The sequence below is a fragment of the Fringilla coelebs genome (genome assembly GCF_963513975.1).
Source record: "Fringilla coelebs genome assembly, chromosome: 6".
Classification (NCBI taxonomy): Eukaryota; Metazoa; Chordata; class Aves; order Passeriformes; family Fringillidae; genus Fringilla; species Fringilla coelebs.
Genome location: NC_140034.1, coordinates 6,204,660 through 6,228,713, shown reverse-complemented (window position 1 = coordinate 6,228,713; position 24,054 = coordinate 6,204,660). Strand labels below are relative to the sequence as shown.

The 24,054-nt window shown below is 46.3% G+C and overlaps 1 protein-coding gene across 1 annotated transcript in view; it reads right to left on the bottom strand.

Moving 5' to 3' along the window:
• Nucleotides 1–24,054, bottom strand: part of PRKCH (protein kinase C eta) — a gene marked incomplete at both ends in the record, with an annotated part of 112,091 nt that overhangs the window by 46,559 nt on the left and 41,478 nt on the right. The window contains 7 exons of the mRNA XM_084207840.1: nucleotides 11,637–11,810; nucleotides 12,557–12,700; nucleotides 14,842–14,969; nucleotides 15,838–15,967; nucleotides 17,556–17,644; nucleotides 18,590–18,624; nucleotides 19,443–19,593. Coding sequence (XP_084063966.1) covers nucleotides 11,637–11,810; nucleotides 12,557–12,700; nucleotides 14,842–14,969; nucleotides 15,838–15,967; nucleotides 17,556–17,644; nucleotides 18,590–18,624; nucleotides 19,443–19,593 — 851 coding nt within the window. The remainder of the gene's footprint in view (nucleotides 1–11,636; nucleotides 11,811–12,556; nucleotides 12,701–14,841; nucleotides 14,970–15,837; nucleotides 15,968–17,555; nucleotides 17,645–18,589; nucleotides 18,625–19,442; nucleotides 19,594–24,054) is intronic.

The following is a 24,054-nucleotide window of genomic DNA, read 5'->3' as shown; positions in this document are numbered from 1 at the left end:
CATATGCCTGTATAAACATGCATGCACTTAGGGGAACACACACGGATTTTCTACTCTTTCCTTAAAGGTGACCTTCAGGAAAACAAAATTAACGCTTCCCATCTTAAAACATGTATGTCCAGCTTCTCCAGAGCAGGCAAAGCTCCAGACTTCTCAGCCCACCTCAGACTTCTGGCTGTACTCATCTTTACTATGATGCTTACAGAAAGACACTACTCCTCTCTCAGATGTTCAGGTAAGCACCAAAACAGCTGATTTTAAAATTCACATCACTGCTGCCATGGAATTAGCAGCTTTTTTGCTAAAAACTACTTTTGCTTCAGACTAACTGCAAACCTAATCAAGCATAACTGCACATGCTCTATGGTCACACCCACCCAGGGACTCATTTCACTGGTCAAGCAGTGATACATAGCATAGATACAGAACTTTGGGTTACTGCAGCTTTTTTAATTTTATTTTCCGATTTATTTTAAGGAGGTCCAGCTTATTGTCTGCCCACTTTCCTAACACTTAGAAATCCCACAGGGCTGCTTAAGAAAAGAGCAGGATGGGTTTTACAACTGGTTTATAATGCAGCATTTGTGCACTGGTCAGCTACATGCCTGGCAAGAGGCATTTGGAAAATCAGCACTAATAACCATCCTTTGGGGAAAAGCGTCTAGAAGCCAGGAAAAGCCTTCCATTTTTACTCTTACGAAAGATCTTCAGCTTGCAAAACTGCAAAGACCAACCACTCTTACAGGAATCATTAAGAGATAAAATAAACAGTGGTATCCTATTGAAAAAAAAATAGGAGGGGAAGGAAAGAGTGGGGAAGGAAAGGAAAAGAGGGGGAAAGAAGGAGGGAACTGGAGGGAAGGGGGGAAAGAGGGGAGAAGAGAGAGGAAGGGAGGGCAGGGAGAAGAAAGGAGAAGAGGGAGGGAAGGAAGGAGGGAGGGAGACAAACAGAAAAAAAAAGAGGAAAGAAGAAAACAAGAAAGCAATTTGCAGCCAGAAGAGTAAGACTGAGTAAATAACTTAAGAAGGGGCCAGGAAAAGCAAATCTTAAAACAGCAGATAGTTCAGACACTTGCAACTTTGACCTAAGAGACAGTTATGTGTCTCCTCCTTTCTTGGGGACTATCAGTGGGAATCAGGAGGAGTTGAAAGCTGGATTGTTTTTTGACAGGGCCCAATGCTGGACTCCTTACATGTCTATTTTTCTATTGTGCTTTGCCCAGAAGTCTGCCTGATGTGGTATCTCTGTTTGACGTGGTAAGAAAGGAGCATTTGAGTCAACAGGAAACAGTGACACGAAAGGCTTCGCAGCAAGTGGCAGCCACAGGAGGAAATCACATTGCACCACTCCTGGCCTGGGATCAGGATGAATAAACTCTCAGAGCAATTGTTACTGTAAATTAAAAAAAACACTAGGAGGAAATAAAATCCATGGGATCAAGCAGGTTTATTTCAACCTACAGGTAGAGATTAATCCTGTCAATTTTCACACCAGAGAGCTGTCTTTTTTATTTTTCTTGGCTTTTCTAAAAATTGATTTCTTTTCATTTCAGTTTTCCATCCCTATTTGTTCACCCATTAGCAGGGCAGGGGCTGCTAGAAGCACAGCAGTGGTTGACAGCAGCTACATACACCCATTATATTTGTTCATTGTCTTAGGGGGTTTTGTGGGGCTTGAAGAAAGTCCCTGACTGCAAGAGCCACCAAGAAGGACAACCCACACACTGGTTACTGCCCCTTGCAAACACTAAAATCCATCTCAAGCATCACTTTAGCCCTTTGTCCTCACCAGCTCTACAAGCTGTTTTGGATCCTCATACCTTTCCTCTTTGTCATCACAGGGGAAGAAAAAAATCCAGCTTTAAAGAGCATCCTTTTTCTCCCTGTGCCCAAAAAGGGCAGTGTGATGGCCAACTTCTACCCTCTTCTACTTAAAAGTCATAGCTGATGTCCATTTACAACCCACACAAGACCTCCTGGGACCTTACCACCAATCATAAGGCTCCAATTCCCCCCTACCCCCCCCCAAAAAAAATCAGCCTGGCTCAGGAATTCCGCTTAGTTTGCATTTTATCTTTTCGGAAATAATTCATGCACACAACTCCTTAGAAAATCAGCTTTGGGCTCAGTCTGAGTTCACTGAAGCCAAAGGGCTTCCCCAAGAAAACAGTCATTTTCCCCTGTTTTGGTAGTTTATGCTTTGCAGAGCAGAAGGGAGGTTTTCCAAATCATCCCCAAACAGAGACAGCTGTGTCGCTGCTTCCCAGAGAAAATTTATTGTTTCCAAAAAGAGTAGCAGGGCTTAGAGAGCTTGCAAGCAAATCATTACAAGATAATTACAAGAGCTGGCAGGCTCTCTCAGTGTTCCCAATGTTCTCCCTTCGTGGTCCACAACCCCCACACAAAGCAAATCTGCCCTAGGTCTTGCTGAGAGCAAGCAAATAAACCATGATTTCTCAGCACTGGGCTCCAGAAAGCCACATGTCCAACTCCCCAGCAGTGCAAGGGGCCATCTGTATCTGGGTCAAAGCACTGCAAAGCACAGGATCTGGAGAAGGAATAAGAAACAGGCTTGTAACTGAATATTTATTTTTGTGGGACTAACACAGTCATGCCCCACTCTTAGATGCTGCTTTCTGAGGAAATGCCCATCCTCCACAGAACCCATGAATTCCTGCTGGAATGCCTCCATACCCATCCCTCCACAGCATTCACAGATTCTATGAATTCCTGTTGGAAATGCTCCCCCCTCCCTCACTGTGGTTCTTCAACATCCTGATGAGGGAGGCAGAGGGGCAGGCACTGATCTCTGTGGTGCCCAGCGACAGAAGCCAAGGGAATGGCCTGAAGTTGTGTCAGGGAAGGTTTAGGCTGGATATCAGGAAAAGGTTCCTCTCCCAGAGGGTGTTTGGGCGCTGAACAGGCTCCCCAGGGCAGTGGTGACAGCACCAAGCCTGGGAGAGCTCAAGGAGGGTTTGGACAATGCTCTCAGGCACAGGGTGGGACTCTTGGGGATGGTGCTGTGCAGGGCCAGGAGCTGGACTCAGTGCTGCTGGTGGGTCCCTTCCAACTCAGCATATTCCATGAGTCTGGGATTCCATAGCCAGCCCCTCACAGAATACACAGATTCTATGAATTCCTGTTGGAAATGCCTCCCCTCTACACCCAGCCATGGACCAAGGCAGCCCTGCACCCCACGAGCTACTGCTGCTCCCAGCTCCAAGGGTTAGGGAGAACAGGCTATCCAGGGGGGTCACACATGGTTTCAAACCCAGGGAGCATCACAGGTGTCCTGTGAACAGCCCCACCACGACAATCCTTGCACAAACACGTGTGTGAGCACAAGAGCAGAACCTCGTGAGCTCAGCCCCAAATTTCCAGACGAAGCCGCTCTCGCTCGACTGCAACAGAGCAAAGCAGTGACTGATGTCAGGTGAAGATTTGGTCCTTTGGTTTCAAACACAGCAGCTATATCAAGAACACCTCTGCCCCATGCTGCCTCAGAAGGAACCCCAAGTGGCCCAGGACTCCCAGACAGAGAGGCAGCAGGTTTTACATCCAGCTGCTCTGCTGAGCTGTTCCTCCTCCCTGCTCCAGTGGCTGCAGAAGTGCTGCCAGCCCCAGGAACCATTTCTGCCGCAGGGAATCAAGCCACAGATGGCACACACAGCCCTGGGGTTACCCAGATGAGGGCTCACTGTGTGATGCAGCTGAAAGGCTGAGAAAGGGAAGGTTTCTTTCTTCTGTTGGTTGTGGGTGGTTTCTTAAGCTAGGAGGAGGTGCAGTGGAAATTAAGCCAGCTCAAGAATAGGCATAAGGTGCATGTGGTGTCTCCTCCAGACTGGGCAGCTGGTGAGCACATTTCTGAGAATCTCAGGTCACTTCCCCACACCAGGCTCATTTTTAGTCCTTTAATAGAGTCCCCAGTCCAAATGAGGCAGTTATCACTGCTTATCACCCCATCACACTCTGCTCTCTGACACTGCTGACAGTGGGCACCATGAGGCTCTCTGTGAGGCCACTGCAGCAAGGCACATACACACGGCCCAGAGAATCATAAATTGGCTCTTGCCACTTGCAGAAATAAACTCTGCATGGTCCCTGGGGGTGAAGGTGGCCCTGGCACTCGGGTGCACAGTGCAGCATCAACACCCAGCTCATTCCAGAGGAGCTCAAGGATGACAACCACAAACCAGGAGGAGGTGAAGGCAGCTGTGGGTTCCCACTTGCACCAGGAAAAAAACAAAACAAACAAGCCTAAATCTAACTGCATCCTCCAAATTCCTGCCCCTATTTTCTCAACCACTTGGCTGAAATGTCAAGCTCATATGCTTGAGAGTTTTTGTAACAGGCAAATTCAGTCATTTGTCTGGAACAATGCCTCTTCTGGGGTATTCAAGTGAAGCATACACACATCCTTCCTCCTCATCCCCTCCCTGCAAGACAGCCTAATTCACAGCAGTGTTACACTATCAGCTCATCTTTTCACTAGAAACTTTTACACACCATATGTGCAAAAGGATTATTATCCTGTTCACCTGTACCTGTTCCATTTGAAACCAGACCCAAATTAGAAAAAACCTCAAAACTCAGATAAGCCAATCAATTATGTTAAAAAATGTCTGTTTTTTTAATCCTAATTAAAAAACAAAAAGACATTTTGAGCATCATTAAAATGAAATAGTAAAAGGATATAAAACAAATTGAAAGAAGCAACTCAAAATCTTCCTTCCCAGACCTTTTAAAACGGTAAAGGAAACTCCATAAATACTCCTTCCCACCTGAAAGATTTAAAAAAATTTAAAGGACTGACTGAATTTAGAGGGGAATAAATTGAGAAATAAGGAGTAGAGTGTATGACACAATAGACATTACCTGTTAATCAAAGATTTATAGGTCATCTGCACCCCTCAGCTGGCTGCTGGCATCTTGGTGTCTCAGGAGAGAACAGCCCTGTAAATACCATGCTTTTTTTACAACCCTCAGCTCAAAAAGGCTACTGAAATTGGTGTTTTCAGTTCAGAGTGACCAACCTGCAACAGCTCTTCCCATTTTACAAAATTCTGAGCTCTGCAATATCTGCTGGCTCAGGCAGCGCTAGGGAAGGCTAGAGACCTCTACAAGCTCAGCCAAAGGCCTTCACAAAAATTAAGAGTGCCAAAACACCCAAAAGCCACTTGGAAAAAGCTTGCTGTGAGGATTTATGAATCACCTTCTCAGCTTAAATACCGCCTGGAAAACAATATAGATTCAAAGAGACTGAAACCTAAAGCATCACCAACTCACACCTCAGTTAGTTACCTCTTCTCTGAACTTAGATTACCTTTGTTTTTTTCTTCCCCTTCCTCCTCAATACTGACTGGCACCTGCTTGCTCAGGGCTGCTTGAGAGCTGCATCCATTTTGATCTCTTTTTATGCTACAACTTCCTTGATTTTAAGGACAAAAAACATTAGTTTCACATACTGTGGCTAACCATAAGCAACACACTTGGCTACCCGTGGAGTGAGCTTGATGATTTGTCTAAGCTACAGTCTCTCCCCTAAGCCACTGCAGATGGAGACAGGCATTTGTATTAGCTTCATGAAAATGCAAATATCCAAAGTCCCTCAACCATCTGGGGTCAGAAAGTTACACTGGGGACTACACCAGGATGATGGCAGCTGACCCTTCCAACCCTCCAGCTCATGTTTTCACCTCAGCTCTCACTGCCTCAGTGTGCACCCCAAGCGTGGACATCCAGCAAAGTTCACACATTAGAGTCAGAAATGTCAGTCTGATCTTATTTCACCTCCTGCCTGCAAAAAAAACCCTGGCCTCAAATGTTCCTGCAACGAAGTGACCACTGCAAGGTGGCAGTGCAGGTGTCAGAAAAAGCAGAGACTTTCTGAGAGGCCCTGCAGGTCAGGTTTACTGATAGCTGGAACCAGCGTGCCAGCACACACACCAGGGGGGTTTGGTGATGTGGACACTGTCAAACCACAGGAAGATGCACTTTCAACCAGCCTGCCTTTATTCTGTGCTAGACAGGAGCCAGAGGAAAGGAGAAACTGGCTGTCCCTGCTGTGGTCACAAAGCCAACACGAAGGCACACAGCACACAGCTGCAGGATCTGCACTGGAGAGTGAAGGGGGAGAGAGGAAATTCCTCTGTACCTCCCTGTCCAAGAACCCCCAAAAACCCAACCTGCCACCCCAGGTAAAGAACAACTGCAGCTCTCTCCAGCCTGACTTGCAGAGTGGCTTGGGGCTAACGCAGGTGTCAAATCTCAAGAATAAGAGAAAAAGTCTCAATGCCTGCAGAAAAGCATCCAAGACGTGCATTTGGCTGTCACGTGAATGCACACATGGAGTTGTGCCTCCACAATGTGGCACAGAGGGAATGCTGGGGGTTCAGAGCCTGGGAGTGCATCAAAGCCATCCTCTCTGCTCCCAAAGGGCTCCCTCCCAGTGCCTTTCAAAGAGAACATCAAAGAGGCCTCACTGCTTCCTGAACGCCCACCAGCACACTCCAAAGTCTGTCAGGGCACTTGTTCACCTCCCACAGCCCTGGGAAGGCTGTCACTGCCTCTCCAGCCTCCCTCACCTCCACCACACCAGGCTGATGCTGGAGATCCCCTCGGGGGACCAGGACTGAGGACTCCCCTGGACATACAAGGGCACTCAGACCTCCCCTGTGGCACCTGGAGACAAGGGGTGGGTGAGCTGCCACTTCTCAGTGCCACCACTTTGACTTGTGGGCCCTCACTTGAAAATGATGCTCCCATTGAAGGCTCCATGTCAGCTCTAGCACTTCTAGGAGGTGAAATACAGGCTCATCTCTCTAAGGAATGGGGTTACCCACGACAAGATGACCACACTGACCCTGGCAGAACTGCCTGAGTGCCCCAAGAGCCAGTGGAGATGTGGAGAAGCCTTCCCCTTCCGTGCTGAGAGCACGACATGAGCCCTCAGCCAGAAATGGGGACAAAAAGCTGCGTGCCAAACAGCAGGCTGCCCTCGTGAAACAGGAGCAGTTCCATGATTGTGCTGTCCTGGAGCCCCAGGCCAGTCCTGCCTGGCTTGAAGAGCACCCCTGCTCATCATTATCTTGAAGGACACTCGTTATAGAAAATCACAGCCTGCTGCCAAGTGCTCCTGTCTCACTATTTTTGGAACAACAGGGGCAGGCTCTGAGCCTCAGCAACTGTCAGCAGAGCCAGAGGGAAAGCAAATCCATATAACGATCAGGCTGGCTGATGGGGACAGTGCTGGGAACAGCATCGCCCGGGGACAGTCCCCTGGAAGGACCCTTTGGTCATGAGAAAAGGGATAAGGGCAATAAACCTAAACCCCAGAAGCTATTCAACACTATTGGCATGGGAAGCTGATCTCCCCCAGCCCTCTTCATTCTCATGCATATCAGTGGAGACAAAAGGATTTAAAAGCAAACCACCTGTGCAGGAAGGATGGCTCCTAAACCCCAAAGAAGACAGGACCTAATTACTGCAAACTGATTTTAATTAAAACATTCCAGGATTCACATTCCCCAGGATTATATTACTGACTTAGCTATTTATACCTATAGCCTCTTTCACTCCTCCTAGGACAGTACTGTTGAGGTGTTGGATGACACCAGTGTCAGGTAAATGGAAACAAACACTTTTTGGTGCTTGTCACCCCTAATGCAGGATCCACGATTATCCACAGGTCCCAGCACCTGTCAGCAACTCACAGATTACTGGAGTAGAACCATAATCCTCTCTGGCACTAAAGAATTATTCTAAGGCTCTAGAAAAAGTAGAGGTAAATGGCTTAAGCAAGGTGGAAAGCTCCCAAGGCAAGGCCTTCAATTAAAAAAATTTAAAATTAAAAAAAAAAAACAGAGAGGTGGTGAGCAGGAAAGACCTCCCACAGATGCAGCTGAAGCAGGATTTAAACTTCCCCCCTGCAATGGAACATCTGTACTCCTTCCTTGCCTTTCATAGGAAAGGAATCCAGAGGTGCAAGTCCAAAACTGCCCAGTTCAGTGCTGGGCACACAGATGGCTACATCCACCCTCTGCCAGCCTGCTGAACTGCTGATATTTCACATTTATACTCTGAAAACTGTGACCCACAGCAGGCAGAGACAGCCCTTGCAGCTCCTACCACCTAGTGGCTGCAGGATTCAGCCCTGATGGAGTGAGGAGGCTGTCTGGAGGCCAGGCAGCCTCAGCCCACCCTGGGCAAATAAAGCTGCCCTTGCTGGAGGGCATCACTTCAGCAGCTGAGACTAAAGCAGGCTCACACTGAGCACAGAGGCAGCCAAGAGAACAGAAAACCTTTCTGAAAACCATCAGTGGCTAATGGAAACTCAGAAAAACCTCAGCCAGCTCTAAAATAGGCAAGAAGAAGAAGCAGCAGTAGAGATGAACTCAGGTAATGCAGTACTGTTTCAGGTACTTGTGCCTGCTCAGCTAATCATGGAATCACAGAATGGTTTGGGTCAGAGGGATGTTAAAGATAATCTAATCACAACCCTCCTCTCCTCTACAGGGACACCTTTCACTAGATCAGGCTGCTCAGAGCTTCATTCAGCCTGGCCTTGGACACTTCCAGAGATGGGGCACCCCTGGAATAATGCTGCATTCCTGGCACCACACCACATCACTCTGTGCTGCACAGACATGTCCCAGGCTGATAAAGTCACCCCCAGGCTGCTTAAGCCAGGGGAAGAGTTTGCTGGTTTGGGTGGGATAGCGGAAAAGAAACAGAATTCAAATGGCTCTGGATCCAGTCAAATTCTCAGATCCTATTAGTGCTCTGTCCTCAAACTGCAGCAGCATCTCAGATGCTTCCAAGAGCCTTCCTTTGGAGTTTCCATGATTTCCTCTTGAACTGGGATGGGGGAGGCTGTAACTGGACATGCCTGTGTCAGGTGCAGCCTCACCAGTGCCAGGCAGAATGGATAATGACTCTTCCAATTTCCTGAAGCAGCCTGGTCCATAATTTAGCTCACATTCCATGGGGCTGCACTGCTGGCTCAGACTGAACCTGGCACCTACCATCAGCCCTGTCTGCCTCCCAGCTGGGCTACTCCTCTGCCAGTCAGTCACAGCTTGTCCTGATCTTATGGGATCAGGCTTTGACTTGGCCTTGAAAAATGGTAAGAAGCCTCAAAATGGCTAGTTCTTGAAAAATTCCCAAAGGCAGGCCCTGTGGGTCATTATGTATCCAGGGTCTCCATGGCAGACTGGAGCTGTGGGGTTTTTTTTATAACATGAACCATTAATACCATATTTTAAGTGTCTGGGCTGTAACTGTGACACATGTGATGTGGTTTCCATGTAATTTCAAACTAGTTATTTGTGCTACCATGCTCCCAAATCCATAAATTTTTAAATATGGCTGCAGGAAGACATTTTGAATAAGTGGTTACTCTTTTTATATCAATAAAGGTTTATATAGATAGATATCTTTTTCTGCCAAGGTGTTGTTAATGGAGGAGACATCCCCATGCCATACAAACAATAAACAGAAACCTCAAGTTTGTATCAGCCTGGTTAAGCCTTCCTGGAAGGACTGTGACCAGTGAATACCCCTGCTGTTGCAATAATTTCTCTGCTATAGCAAAGGGGTTTAATTGTGCTTTTATAAGCAATTTAAACCTGTTTATTCTGGACTGAAGTTGGTGCCACTGAGTGCAGACCATGGGCAAAAGATGTCATGAACCACCTTAATTTGAAATCTGCATTTTTTGGTAAAAAATGCTTCCCTTTTTTGTGTTATTCATCATCAGAGGGGAAGTGGGATTCAAGTAAAAGAGGAACCCAGGAAAGACTGGAAATAGCAGGGTCCTGCTATACAAGCACCACTCCCTTGGTACCGTTTCAAGGACTGACCAGCTCTGTGTTCAGGGCACCAAGGGCTGAGGGGTTCTTCCCTCTGCTCCTCTGATGACAAGCTGGTCCAGAAACTCCTGTTCCAGGCTGCTCTACTGTTTAGCAACCTCCTTTTAATTTCCAGTCTAACTGTACCCATGGCCAGTCTAGACTCATTTAATCTTAACCAGCATCTTGACAGCTTTGTTTCCCTCCTCAGTGTTTGACATCTGCAGACATCAATCAGATCCTCTTTTTGCTTTCAATTTGCTAGTCTAAACAGGCTGAGTTCTCCCCTTTTCTTCCTCTTTGCAAAAGACTCTGCAATTACTTCAGCAGCCCAGAAGAGCTTGCCTGCACCCACAGCAGACTGTGTTTAGTTCTGAATGCGACAAACAGTTGCTCACACAGTGACCTTGAATCCTCCCTGAGTTCATAAGAAGCACTCTGCACAGCCCAGGAGCACACCAAAGTCATAGCAAAGGCCATAGCAATGAGTGGCAAAGCCCACATTTGACCTCAAACAGAACACATCAATACTGATATTTCAGGAAAGCCATTACAAGTTGAAATATCCTGAAATAAAAGTTTCTTTGGTTATTAGTGACAACAGTGAGCTTTAAGTTTCATTTCTCCTATACAGCACAGCTGCTCTGTGAACTATGTGAGCTGTGCATTAAATAAAACCCAACACAAACCACTCATTTCTGTCAGATGAGTCTACCCAAAGGCTCCACCCTAAATGAAGCACAGTTTTTCACCTCCATTGCTGGCTGTTGCATCACCCCAGTGAAAAGAGAAATGGGTGGGTGGCTGAATACATTTGTCTGCTCTTTTTTTGGTTTTTTTAAGGTATTTTGGGTTTATGTAGGAGGAGCAAAGCTGCAATTAAAAGGGCAAGTTTCTCCTACTTCATGTAAGAGGAAAACAAGCCCCACTGCCCTTTAGCAAAGCACAACATGCAACTGGAAAGGAGCCCAGGTAGTTTTGAAGAGCTACACTGCAGAAAATGCTTTGGTCCTAATAACAGCTTAGCTGAGGGATTCCCAAGCTCACCTTGCCATACATGGCTGTGGCCACTGCCTCCATCTCAGCCACTCCTCCCTCCACCACCCACACCAGCAAGAGGCTCCCAGCACCAGCACACACCAGATGAGGCTCCCAGCCAGGCACTCAGCCCATGTCCTGTGCTCCACTTGGGTACACAGGGCACAAGGGACAGCAATGCTGCCATCTGTCTGCCCTACACAAGAAGAAATACCAGCCATACATGGATCTGACTCAGTGTCCACCCCTGTCAGGCAGACCCTTTCCAGTAACCCCAAAAGGATCTTTTGTTCAGTTCTGAGCAGTCTACAAAGGCTGGCAGACACCAGAGGCTACCTCCAGTTCCAAGTGCAAATCTTAAAGTTTGCAGAAAACTCAATGCAAATACAGCCTTGTTAAAAATTCAGGCAGCAACAGAGCAGAGCCTGAGATCCCAGAGCAACCAGAGGACACTGCAGGTGTGTAGACATTTGCACTTGGAAACGTTCAATGGCACAGAGATGTTTCTAGGGAAGACACAAAGAAAGGCTTTGTTAGGGAGCTCAGAAAAGGCCAGGATTTTGTTTGCCAAATGCCCAGCAGATGTCAGAGGTGCAATGTAACACAGTGCTCTGTTCATCCTCGAGCAGAGACGTTTCTCCCAGGGCTGAGGTGGACATTGATAACAGGCCAGAGGCCAAATACACAGCAAGGTTCCTCATGACAGCCAGTGCCAGGAGGAAGGCTGGCCACTGCCTGGGCTGTACTTACAGGAGTCTGGAAGCAGCAGTAGAGCTTGGTGAGGAAGGGGTGGTTCCTGGATAAGGAGAGGATGCGTTTCTCGGTCATGGTGCACTCAACGTCATCATCCTGGAGAATGACATCCTTCTTCAGCACCTTCACTGCATACAGCTCCCCACTCTCTTTTATCTTGGCGAGCATCACCTAAACCAAAAGCAAGGGTGAATGGCAAGGGCTGAGCCCTCTGTCTCTGAGCAGCACAGAGCCCCTCACACCTTCCCAGGCTGGAAATGTCACTCCTCTCATGACCAGGCTTGTGGACCAAAGTGAGTCAGCCTGTTAACATGGGCATCAGTGTACAATCAATGACACACACCACTGCCTGCAGCAGGCTGCTCTGGACAGACATACCCACATGCTGCTCCTGTCTGGCACAGGGCTGGCTGGTTGAAGGTCACCCACTGTGCCAGCACAAACTGCCTGAGCAGGGCCTTTCATTCCACCTCCCACCTCAGTTGTAAAACTCAAACACACTCCTTCACATCAGCTTCCTGGCAAAGAAGAGAAATAAAACTACCATCTCACCAGTTTGAAATCACTGCCTTGTTGCCTTTAAAGGAAAAGTCTTTACATGCTCCAAGAAATGCTGCCCAAATGGGTGTTAACACACACTTGCAGCTCCTGGTATAGGCCCTGGCATGCAGATGTTCCTTCAGGTGCTAACATCTTTTTTGTGATAGCCAGCTCTTCACTTTGCTGTCAGCTTTCTCTTCTCTTTTCTCCCTGCTCTCTGTAACCAACTTTGTTGCACAAAGCAAGTACCACTTAGTACTTGCTCTGCAGTACCACTGGACAGACTATGCAGCATGTTATGAAATCACTTCAGCTGCCTTGGGGCTTCTTAAATAAGGAATGTGGTTTCTCACAAAATAGCCAGGAATAACTCTCACCTTTCCAAAGCTCCCCTTTCCCAACACACGAAGGAAAGTTAAGTCTTTGATCCCGAGTCTGCTTGCTGACATTTCAGTAATGGTGTTGCCATCCTTCAGACTGCCTTTTCCCTGATGTTTCAATGTAGATTTGGAAACCAGCTTCTGTGGAAGAAAGCAAAGAAGTGTCAGCCTGCAGAGGAATTGTACTTCTGCTTCAGAGGTGCTCACAGGTAGTCAGTCCACCAACCAGGGCCTTTGGGGCCTTTCCAGGAGCACTTTATGGCTGCAGAGACAGAAAGCTGTGTTGGTAGAATCACACAGCTGCCACATGTGACCAGCCAAACTCAGCACTGCTCAGGGTTGTGCTGACATCTCAACACCAGCTCCTGACATGGCATTTCAGGTTGTAAACCCACTGACCAGCACAGCCCAGACAATCACAGAATATGCTGAGTTTGGAAGGGACCCACAAGGATCATCAAGTCCAACTCCAGGCTCTGCACAGGACCATACCAAGAGTCAAGAGGAAAGGTTGGCTCTCTCCATCCTTACTCCCCACAAAAAAATAAAGAGAGTAAGTGGGGAAATCCAAGTCTTTTATCTACCAGCAAAGTAAGGAAGACTGCATAATTTCTGCAATAGGCAGAGTGCTGTGGAGATTGAGAACCCTGGCAGATCTCATTTGAATTTCTTACATTTCTACTTGATTTTAAGACTCTTACTCAAAGCCCAGCTCAGTGGGACTCCAACTTCAAAACATGTCTCTCTTCCACATTTGGGCTGCTGGCTTGCTCCACCACTCCAAATTCGATGGAAATCTGTTCATTCCCATGCCAGCAGTGAGCTGCTGCATATTCAGGAGTTGTACCAGTATCAGCACACATTTCTAGAGCTCTTAATTCTGAAGTACAAAAAGATCAAGCCAACCTCCGGTGCCCTCTGCTCACAGCCCTCCAGGTATGCATGTGCATACAAACAAGCACTTCTATTCAGTGTATTGGTCTGAACAAAGTCACAGGGACTTCGTGAGCTCCATCTTGTGACTACTGTGGTGTACAGCAAAGCTCCTTCTGCACAGGAGACTCATCACCGTGGGCAAAGAACCAAGAGCAGTCACAGAAACACAGAGAGGTTTGTGTTGGAAGGGACCTTGAAGATCATTTCGTTCCAAATCCCTGCCACGGGCAGGGACACCTTCCACCAGAGCAGGTTGCTCAAAACCCCATCAAACCTGGTCTTGAACACTTCCAGGGACTGGGTATCCACAACTTCTCTGGGCAATCAGTGGCAGGGCCTGACCAGGCTCAAAGTAAACAATTTCTTCCGAATGTATTATTTAAACAATTAAACATCTTAACAATTTCTTCCTAAGTTATTATCTAAACCCACCCTCATTCAGCTTAAAGCCATTCAGGGTTGTCCTTACAGTCTGTGCGCTTTCCCAGATCCTTTATGTCATGAATAACAAGAAGAGATCATTAAACACCAAACATGGATTTTTTTGTTGCTGTTTTCATCTCCTTTTGATGTGAAGGTGATGCAAACAAGCGTTAACAAGTGCTGATTTTTGCAGAATGGAGAAGGGAGTATGGGATTTCCCTGTAACTCCCAGGAAAACTGTCCCCCAAACTGCTACAGGGGGAAGAGCAAAGATAAGAGTTTGCTACAAACCAACTGAAATCAAAAGGGGCAGCACAGCCTGATACAGCATGATGTGATTGATCAATGTAGCTGGCCAACTGTATGAGAAGATTTACCACATCTGGAAATTATGGTTTGGGTTTTAATTTTTTTGTTGTTGTTGTGTTGACAGGGACCATAGATTTTTGGCCAGGGATGCAGTGAAGAGTGAAATGGTTTCCTCAAAATCACACAGAAGAAGTAACAAAGTTGGGGAAACAACTAGGCTTCTTCTTGAGCTCTTTTGCTCTATCCCAAGCCATGCATGCAGGTAGCAGTTGCACTTGCAATAAAAAAAAAAAACAGTATGGCATGAATCATTGATCACTAATTAGTCAGGCGGTCTTATTGAACTCTCATTTGTGATAAGCAGATGAAAGACTGTTGAAGAGTCACAGCACTGTGGAACATAAGCACATTGCAAAGCAACACCTATAGACTAAAACCTGGATATCAGACATCCATTTTCCAGGTGAGGCCTTTGCCACAAGCCACAGACCTACTCCTGCAGTCCCCCACCCAGCATTACCTGTCCTATGGGAAGCCTCTACCCCCCTCCTACACCCATAGAAAGACTCAGTTGTAAATGCCTTAAATAGAGAAGGAAGAAAATAAATACTCACTGAATTTGGGGAAATGCTTCCTGGTTGCAGACCCATGCAGGCCAAGGTTTTGGCAAGCTCTGCTGAGTTCACCCCACAGTTTGGAGCAACGTTTGCTTGGCATCGGATGTGGACGTTCATTTTACAGACTGGCAGGGGCAATGGAAAGTAAAAGCAAAGGAACAATTAAAATAACTTGGAGGGGTTTACTGCTGAGAAACAATTTACTAATTCTGCTTCAGGAAATACACCCATCTGGGCCTATCCTGCATCTTTAAACTAGAGGGAGTTTTGCCACTGATTTAAGTAGAAGCAAAATTAGGACTCTAGTAAGAGAATAAGCTCCTGAAAACCAGGAACAGACCCCAAACTCTCCAAGCACGATGCCATTATTCCCTAAAGCTTTTCATAAGCACATATTTTTGAGGTGCATAACTAACATTGCAGCTATGTCTGTAAGTACAATTCATATTTATAATGCCACATAATTCAAAACAAACGTCCCCTGCTTTTTCCTGTCTCTAATTTTAAAGACAGCGTTGAGTGGGAAACAAAAATCATTATTGCTCTCACTCATGGGCCCACACACACCCTCTTGTGGGAGATGAAGGCAAGGATTTTACAGTCTGGATCACTGAAACAAAAACTTAACACCAGAACATGCTTAGTCATCAATTAATAGGCAGTGTAGTCAGCCTAAAGCAATGACCTTTTTTTCCCCTCAGATGCCTTTTCACTGCCTTATCTCATTAGCTGAGGAAAAACCTTCAGGTAAAGGAAAATTCGAATGCAGGAAACAGAATACTTTTAATAGTGCAAGTGAAACAAAGTGCAAAGGAGAGTCCTTGTGGCAGGCAGAGATTAAAGAGGCGATCGGGCTTTTTTTTAACTCTTACAAAGATAAATATTCATCGCTCAGCTTTCTCCTGAAGGTTGCACAAATCAAGCCCACACAGTGCATCAAGAGTCTAAAAATAAATGTATTTTGTGAAGAGGCAACAGTGAGAAGCAGCTCACTTTTACACTGCAGACCCTGTCGCATGATCCCCCAGAGCAAGGAGCCGCAGTGGTCACAGAACGTCGGGACTTTGTAGTTGTGGATGCCAAATTTGTGAGGAATGTTGATCCCAAACCTCTGTTCAGCCACCTGCAGCGCCAAAAGGAAAGAACAGGTTTAAAATTCAGACACATATTTATAAGCTGGTGTTCATTTGCATACAGGCATTTGAGCGCAAATCTAAGAAAATAATTTCAAGTCAGAAAATGTCCCAATCCATCACCTCACTGAGGTTTACAGCAAGTGAATACTGAATTAACAGCCTCACCTGCTGTGAGCCAGCCCTGCTTTCCTTGCTGGCCAGGACAGACTACTTGGCAAAGCAGATTTTTAAAAAAGGGCTCCCTAGCCAATTCTAAATTCTTAAAGACAAGTTAGAATTGGAATACCTCAAAACAAACCAATCCCACTGCAGAGTGAGTTACAGCATTTTTTGATCATACAGTTTCAAAATTATTGACTTGCATACTACATGCAAAAACATGTATCTTTGGCCAAACTGTGGATTTTATTAATTTTAATATAGAACTGCTTTCACAGCTCCTCCTAAAATTCTCATTCCTCTTTTTGCCCTCCTTGTAATTAACAGCCTTTCAGGCATGCATTTCACTTTATTATTTGCACTCCTTTTTAACCCTGTTCTTTTCCAATTGTAAATCATTCAGATCTCAAAGGCACCTTTAAAAAAATGTTTCAATGTCTGAAGAAAGCAGTCCCCATTTAGCATATTCATCACTTTTGACTTTGTTTCTCAACATGCAGATCCTGGAAAGCTGAGGTGGAACCCACAACTCTATTAAAGAAAAGTCAGGGGTGTGACTGGAACAAGAAGTTCAAGGTGAGTGGTGCCTCCTCTCTTCTGGCCTCTTTTAAAGTAGTTTAAATGTGTCATAAAACCTTCATAATCCCAAAAGAGGGGTGAGGACATTCACTATTTAACTTGCACTCTATCCTTAGGCTTCTTAACTCATTTTCATCTGGCTTGTCAAGAGGTCATTTTAAGGAGTTCAGCTCAGCAGTTTGGAGGCAAGAAATAACAAAAGCAATTGCATGGCACAAAACACAGAGCTGCCTTGTGAATAAACAGATTTGATTTGATTTTTCCTCAGTTATTGAAGCATTTCCAGTTCCAGAAATGAGACTCGATGCACAGGGCAGTGTTAGGTCAGGATGTTACTCCCATCCAACACATCCAAAACCAGCAAGAAGGAAAACCTTCAGAAACACAAGTTATGCAAGGGTTCTTCATCACAATGTATTTCACACAGCAGAAGTGTGGAGCCACAACTAAATGAGCCCTTCAGGCAATCAGAAAAGAAAAAAGAAGCAAAACAAAGACCAGTGGCTGGCCAAAGAAATCCACATTAAGAACTGGACACCAGATTTTGATTGCACCACAGTTAATCATGCAAGAAAATTACCAAGGAAAACACTGGATTTGCTACTTATTGATGTCTTCCAGTGAAGATATCCTGACTTTTTAAACCATGTGCTAGTCCAAACAGTTAATGGCATCGACAGAACAACAGGATGACATTGCATGGCTTTTAAGCGGGTCCCTATCACTCTTTCCCACTTTTGAACCCATGAATAAATATACCAAAGTAAATTCTCTTATAGGACAATCCCAACAACCCAGACAAAGTATGGTGACCCAAAATAAGCAACATGACTTTACCTTGAGATCATTCTTGCTAGCATTGTTTTGGCACGTGCAAGCTGTGACAATGAGGTGATGGCAGCGCTTGTGTACAACACAGGTGCACACTGAAATAAAAGAGGCAAACTGAAAAGAGGCCTTGGAAGACTCAGAACACATCAATCCACCAGCTGGGCTCCTTAAGGCTCAGCTGCATCATCAGCACACGGTACAGATGTGAAAAATAATTGGTGGCTTGGAATTTACAACAGATCTGGAGATGTATCTTCAACCTACTGCAACAAAAATTCTGCACTGGATTATTGACACAGCCTAGAAAACAATTGCCTACATCAAATATGGGTGACTGACACAAAAACAACTATGTAGCTTCTAAAAAACTCAAAAAATGCTGTTGAAATAATTATCTAGTGAAGAGTGTTTCACACAGCAATATCCATTTTGTTTACATGCAGCTTCCTTTCACAGGAATGCCCTATTTACTGTACAGGTACAGGCTGTGTCAGGCTATACTGAATAACCATGAGCAGGAAGTTCTGGTAAAAAGGGAAAGGCAAAATAAAGGGAAAGGCAGAACAATAATTAAATGCAAACAAGAGCCACATACATCTCCACACCCAGTCAACCAAACCATGCATTCAGGCAGAAGTGCTGTGCCAGCCCACGAAGTTGCAAACTCCCAAATTTTACTTTGGTGAAGTCCATAGGGAGAGAAAGGAGGGTGGCTATTCCAGCAGGGTACTTTGTGTCCCAATACCAGCTGAGCACGGTCCTGAAGGGACCCTGGGTACCTCAAGCCCAGCTGGGTGTTGCATGTGGCAACTGAGTGCACACCTGCAAAGGGTGAAACAGCAACCAGACATGCAGGTGTTTGCAGGAATGTCGGTGGCAAACCTGACAGGGACCCAAAAGCACAGGTCTGGCTGCCTGGGAAGGAAGAGGACTGGGGACTCCAGAGCAGCTCACAGCTGCAGGATGTCCCAGCAGCATGGGAAAACACTCCCAAAGCAGCACATCCCACACACACGCTACACAGGAGCAGAGCACCTTACCTTGGCACTGGTATCCCTGCTTCCCAAACACGCCCCTGGCCAAGAGAAAACACGGACACAATTCAATGGCAGAAGGATGGTTGTCTTGCAGATTGTTTACAGAGGGCAGAGCCAAAATGCAGGAGGATCCCAAATTATCAGATCCCATGGCAGAGCTGCCCAGCAGTAGTGGTGCAATCCAGCACAGGGGTGTGAGAGCACAGGAAAGCACTGCAGAGGCATGGCTCACAGGGCAGGCTGTCAACACTCCTGTATTCCCCATATTCCCCCTCACTCTCCTTTCTCAGATACTTCACTTCATTACAACACACACCACACATATTACACTGATCCCAGCAGCCCACACCCTGTTATTATTTCTCCCACTCCATGTTCTTTTGAGGCATATCTACGTTTTTCTCCTTGCTCTGCCTACTCCTCCATGTGCATCACTTCACATCTCTCTGATGGCTTTTCTGTTCTCAGGAATTTTCTCTAAACTTTCAAGCAATTGGGTTTTTTCCTCAGTGTAATCTCAACGCTTCACTCCAGTGAGTCAGGTCTTTCTTCAGGTTGCTTCATACTTTTTTTCCCTTGAAATAAGGGGAATAATCTGTGGTTACAAGGGAGGGACACTGCCACATCCCCACATCAACCCAGTTTGCTTCCAGCATCCAAGATACACATTACCTCTGGCCTCTGCAGCAGACTCCAGTCTGCAGCACAAATGCACCCTGCCAAACCCGATGGCCAAAGGGCATCACATCAGAGGCCCTGGGTAAAGTCCTAAGTGACATTCAGGACTGGGGGTGCCTTGTCCCCAGAACACAAAGGGCTGGGGAGCCCAGTGCCAGGGTGTTTGGGCTGCTCTTACCAGATGAACTCCCTGCAGTGAGAGCAGTAGGTGGGCTGTCTCAGGTAGGTGGCCATGAACTTGTGCCCGTTCACCTGGTGCACCCGCCTGCGCATCGCCCGCTGCCGCTTCCGAGTGAGGTTCTTAAAGATCCGGTCCCTCTGCAGGGTCCCTGTGAGGGGGAGGAGGAGAAAAAAGCACAACAAACATTAAGGTCACCACACACAGTTCTTGCTTCTGGTTTTGCTACAGCATTCAGTTTGGGCCCTCAACCTGAGGAGGATGTGGACCTGCTGAAGGAAGCCCAGAGGTGGCCATGGAGATGATGCCAGGGCTGGAGCCCCTCTGCTGTGAAGAGAGCCTGGAAGAGCTGGGACTGTTCAGCCTGGAGAAGAGATGGCTCTGGAGAGACCTTAGAGCTCCTTCCACTGCCTGAAGGGGGCTACAAGAGAGCTGGAGAGGGACTTTTGACAAGGCCATGGAGTGACAGGACAAGGAGGAATGGCTTCACACTGAAAGACAGTGGGTTTAGGTTGGATGTTTTGAAGAAATAAATGACTGTGAGGAAGGTGAGGCCCTGGCAGAGGTTGCCCACAGGAGCTGTGGCTGCCCCATACCTGGAAATTTTCCAGGCCAGGCTGGATGGGGCTTGGAGAAACATGGTGTAGTGGAAGGTGTCCCTGCCCATGGCAGGGAGTTGGAATTAGATGATATTTAAGGTCCCTTCCAATACAAACCATTCTATGATTCTATGATAAAATTCTTTCAAAAGCCACAATTACATCCCTTGTTTTAGAAGTCAGGGGACTGTGGTCTAGAATAAGGATGGCATCTGGAGCAGGTACAGAACTTAATTGCAATGTTCCTTTTAGCTCAAAATTATATTTTTTATCTAGAAATATCTGCCTTTTCCTACTTTCCCCCCATTCCTCTCCCATGATGAGACATGCCAGTAAGCTATTAACTCACAAGATGCAAATAGACCAGAAGCTCAAGGCTAATGAGTTGTTATAATTCACAGCTTTTTGGGCAATAACTCCTGAAAACACAACTACACATAACCAGCTGACCCCTACCACAGTTGCTGAGTGAAACCAGTGCCTTTCTTTGAGAACAGTGTTCATCCACCTTTGGTATTCTCATGCTACATTTCTTTATCACTATTTGCAGCATTTTTACATACTTCCAATACTTCCTGTGTTAGTAAAAGAAAAAACACAGGCTACTTTCTCAATGATGGTTAGTTGTTTGATATGCGCCACACAGCTTCCTTTAAAGGGCTCATTTTCCAAAGGTTAGGTAATATTTGATAGTTCTAGAAAGCAGGGATCTAGGAACTACTGGCATTCATATCTGAATTGTCCCAAAATAGAATTTAATTTTAGAACAGAGTAGACTATTTCAGTTAAAATGGACTTGCAACAATCATCCAGTCCAACTGTCTGACAACATTAGAATGGACCAAAAGTTTATGTACTTTAAGAGCATTGCTGAAACACTTCTTAAATATGACAGGCTGTAGGCACTCACCACCTGTCTGTGAAGCCTTTTTCCATGTCTGAATCACCTCTCATCAAAAAAATGCTTCCTCATGTCCAGTCCAAACTCCTCTGGCACAATTTAATATCACAATTTAATTATCTATCAATATAATCTAATCTTTTTACTGAGTTTAGTTCAGCCACATAATTTCCTAGCAAAGCTCAATTTACACAAGACAAGTGTCTCTCAAAGGGCATGAACTGAGCTCTAGATCAAGAGAGCCATTCCCATTTAGGCAGCAGCTGTCCAAACTGCATATCCCAGCCAGCTGGTCTCTGGGATCCTCACACATACCTGGTCAGACTCAGCTGAGCTTCCCAGATCAAAGCCTCATCTGGGGCACACTTGCCTCAGAAGAAAGAAATGAAATTTGCAGTTTTCAAGTTAGTTAATTTGCAAAGTAAAGGCTCTCAAAACAAGGGCATTTTTGGGGGGAGGAGAGCACACCAGAATCTGCCAGAGGTGACTGTACAACAATGTTCTGTGTTCAGGACTCTTGTTTTGAGCGTGGACTGGATGCAAGACCACACCAGCTCCTGCCAAACCCTCTGCATGGATATAATTCCACAGGAAGAGACAGGTCTGTGAACTCCCAGAGCAGTGGACTGGCAGCAGGACCCAAACACAGCTGTCACCCTCCCACTTATCTTGCCACAAAAAGGGGGCAGAGCAATTCCCTGCTTTCAACCTGGCTTTGCTGATTAACCACTGCGGGGAGGGGGACGGTGGAAATAGAGGAAAAGCTGTCAGCCTGATCAAGGCCTGAAATGCAGGAATCCCACATCACAGGCATATTTCCTGGTCCTCTTTGTAGGAGTAAAGATAAGGGAAACCATCCTGTCAGTACTGAGCCCAGCCACTTCAAGGGGATGTAAGCCACAGGACTTATTCCTCCTGGTACCCTTGCTACAGGTTTAGAAGCAAAGCCAGCCATAAATCCCAAGGGTTTTCTGCTGAGTTCTCCCAGCCATCTGTGCATGTGTCCCCTCCACAGGCACTGACAGAAACCTCCTATTCGATGGCATCACTGTGACACAGAGCATGGTTTGATTTTAGGACAGCTTGCATGTATTTTTTAAATGGAAGCACATGCTAGAAATCAGGATTTTCCCATTTCAACACACCAAGAAAAAGGCTGATCCAAGCATTTAACAGAAAGCTGCTTTCTTCAGTGCAGAGCTCCAAGCAGCTGGGCAGAGACTGGCTCAGGAGAGCCTGCCTTTGTAGAGAAGTGCTTAAACATATGTTTAATTCCCACTGAGGTCAAAAGGACTCAGGGGACCACAGGAATTACCAAACTGAATCAGAATATTGGTCCATGTAGTTCAGCATCCTCTGTCAGTGGGCAACCAGAAACACATGACAGCAAGCTGGAGGAACTCTGCAGCTGGGAGATAATTTGCCTCTTTCCCACGCACAAGATGTCATTTTGATCTCCAGAAGTGAGATCTGATTTGTGGAGGTTTAATATTCCTTTCAAACATTCAACCATCATTGCACAAGTTCAACTGCCTCTATATCTACCATAGGAAACAAGCCCAAGAAGAACCTCAAGAGGTCAACCAAAGGGTCCTCTAAAAGGAAGATGAAGACACAGTTGCTCTGCTGAGCCTCCTGCAACTTCATGTGAGAATAAAAAAAAAAAAAAATCCTTAGAGTATTACAGAATGTGCCCAACTTCAAATTCAAGAGATCACCACTTTGATCTAGGTTTAGGCAAACAGGTACGTGTTTTTCCTGGATCAAGGCCAAACACCTCAACTGGCAAAGTGTCCTGTATGGGTGCTCAGCATGCAGAGGAGAACTGAGGCATAGAAAGGGAAGCACAGGACTTGAGTGGGTGGTGAGCACCTAAGTAAATCACCTAAAAAAGCAATCTAGTTACCAGCCTGCTCCATGCCAGCTGCTCCATCAGAAGCCCAACAGCTGATGCCCTTTAAGCCCCCATTTAGCAGGGTTTAAAAGAGTATGTTCCCAATTTAGCTCCTACAGCTTCTGGTTTTTTTATAGTTCCCATCAAGAACCAGCATGGAGTAATCACCTCCCTGGTGCTCTCCCAGGCAGTGCAGACCACACATGGCAAGAGGAAACCAATGCTTGGCAACTGGAACAGGGGACAGTCCATGACAGCCTGCAAAGCCACCCTTGGGACACTGCTGTGCATCCCTGTGGTTTGCACAGCTTCAGACACTGCAATTTTGAAACAGTTCACAAAGCCCAAAGAATTACAGGCACTTGCTTCTTCCTGGGCTACAGAGGGAGTCTCCATGCTACCTGCACTGGTGGATCACATCCAGGGCCAGCCTGAAGCCTCCTCCCTAGAGCTGCACTTGGTTCCATTCCCCGTTCTCCAGACACCCAAATCCCACAGCACAACAGTTCCATCTTGCAGACCCGCTTGTCATAAATGCACATGCCACAAGTTGGGGTATTTTCTTTACTAAAAGCTAACTCATATTTAAAACACTCCTCAAATTTCACACTTTCTCCCACGACTTGGCTGTCAGACCCTGCTATGTTCTGCTGATACTGCACATCTTTCAGGTGATCCTCACACCCTGCTTATGTTCACCTCAATTTACAATATAACAAATCTGAGTGGTCCTAAGCAGGCTTCAGGAAGGCCTGGATGACTTTTCACATGCCATCAACTCTTTTGGGCACTCTTCCTCCCATGTCCTGGTGCTGGCTCAAGTGAAAAGGAGAGGAAGAGCCCAGCACAACCTCAGCCATACCTTGAGCCCAGGTGTAGCTGCAGGAGACCATCCATCAGATGATTCAGTGGATCTACATATACAACCACATCCCACAGAATAAATCCCTCTGTCTCAGGGCTTGGTGCTCATGCATCCCGCACACCAAACCATGGAGCTGGCAAGTTCAGCCCTCTAAAAACTGCAATTGATTTTGAAATGGTGAAACATATGGCTACCAAAACCTCCTTCCTCCCAACCAGCAGGATGGCAGTTCCTCAGCTCACACCCAGCACATCTGTTCAGCAGGTCCCAGTGCCACTGGGTAAGAGGCTGTGGGCAGAAATCCTCCACCAAGGCTGAGAGAATTGGGATTGTTCAGCCTGGAGAAGAGGAGG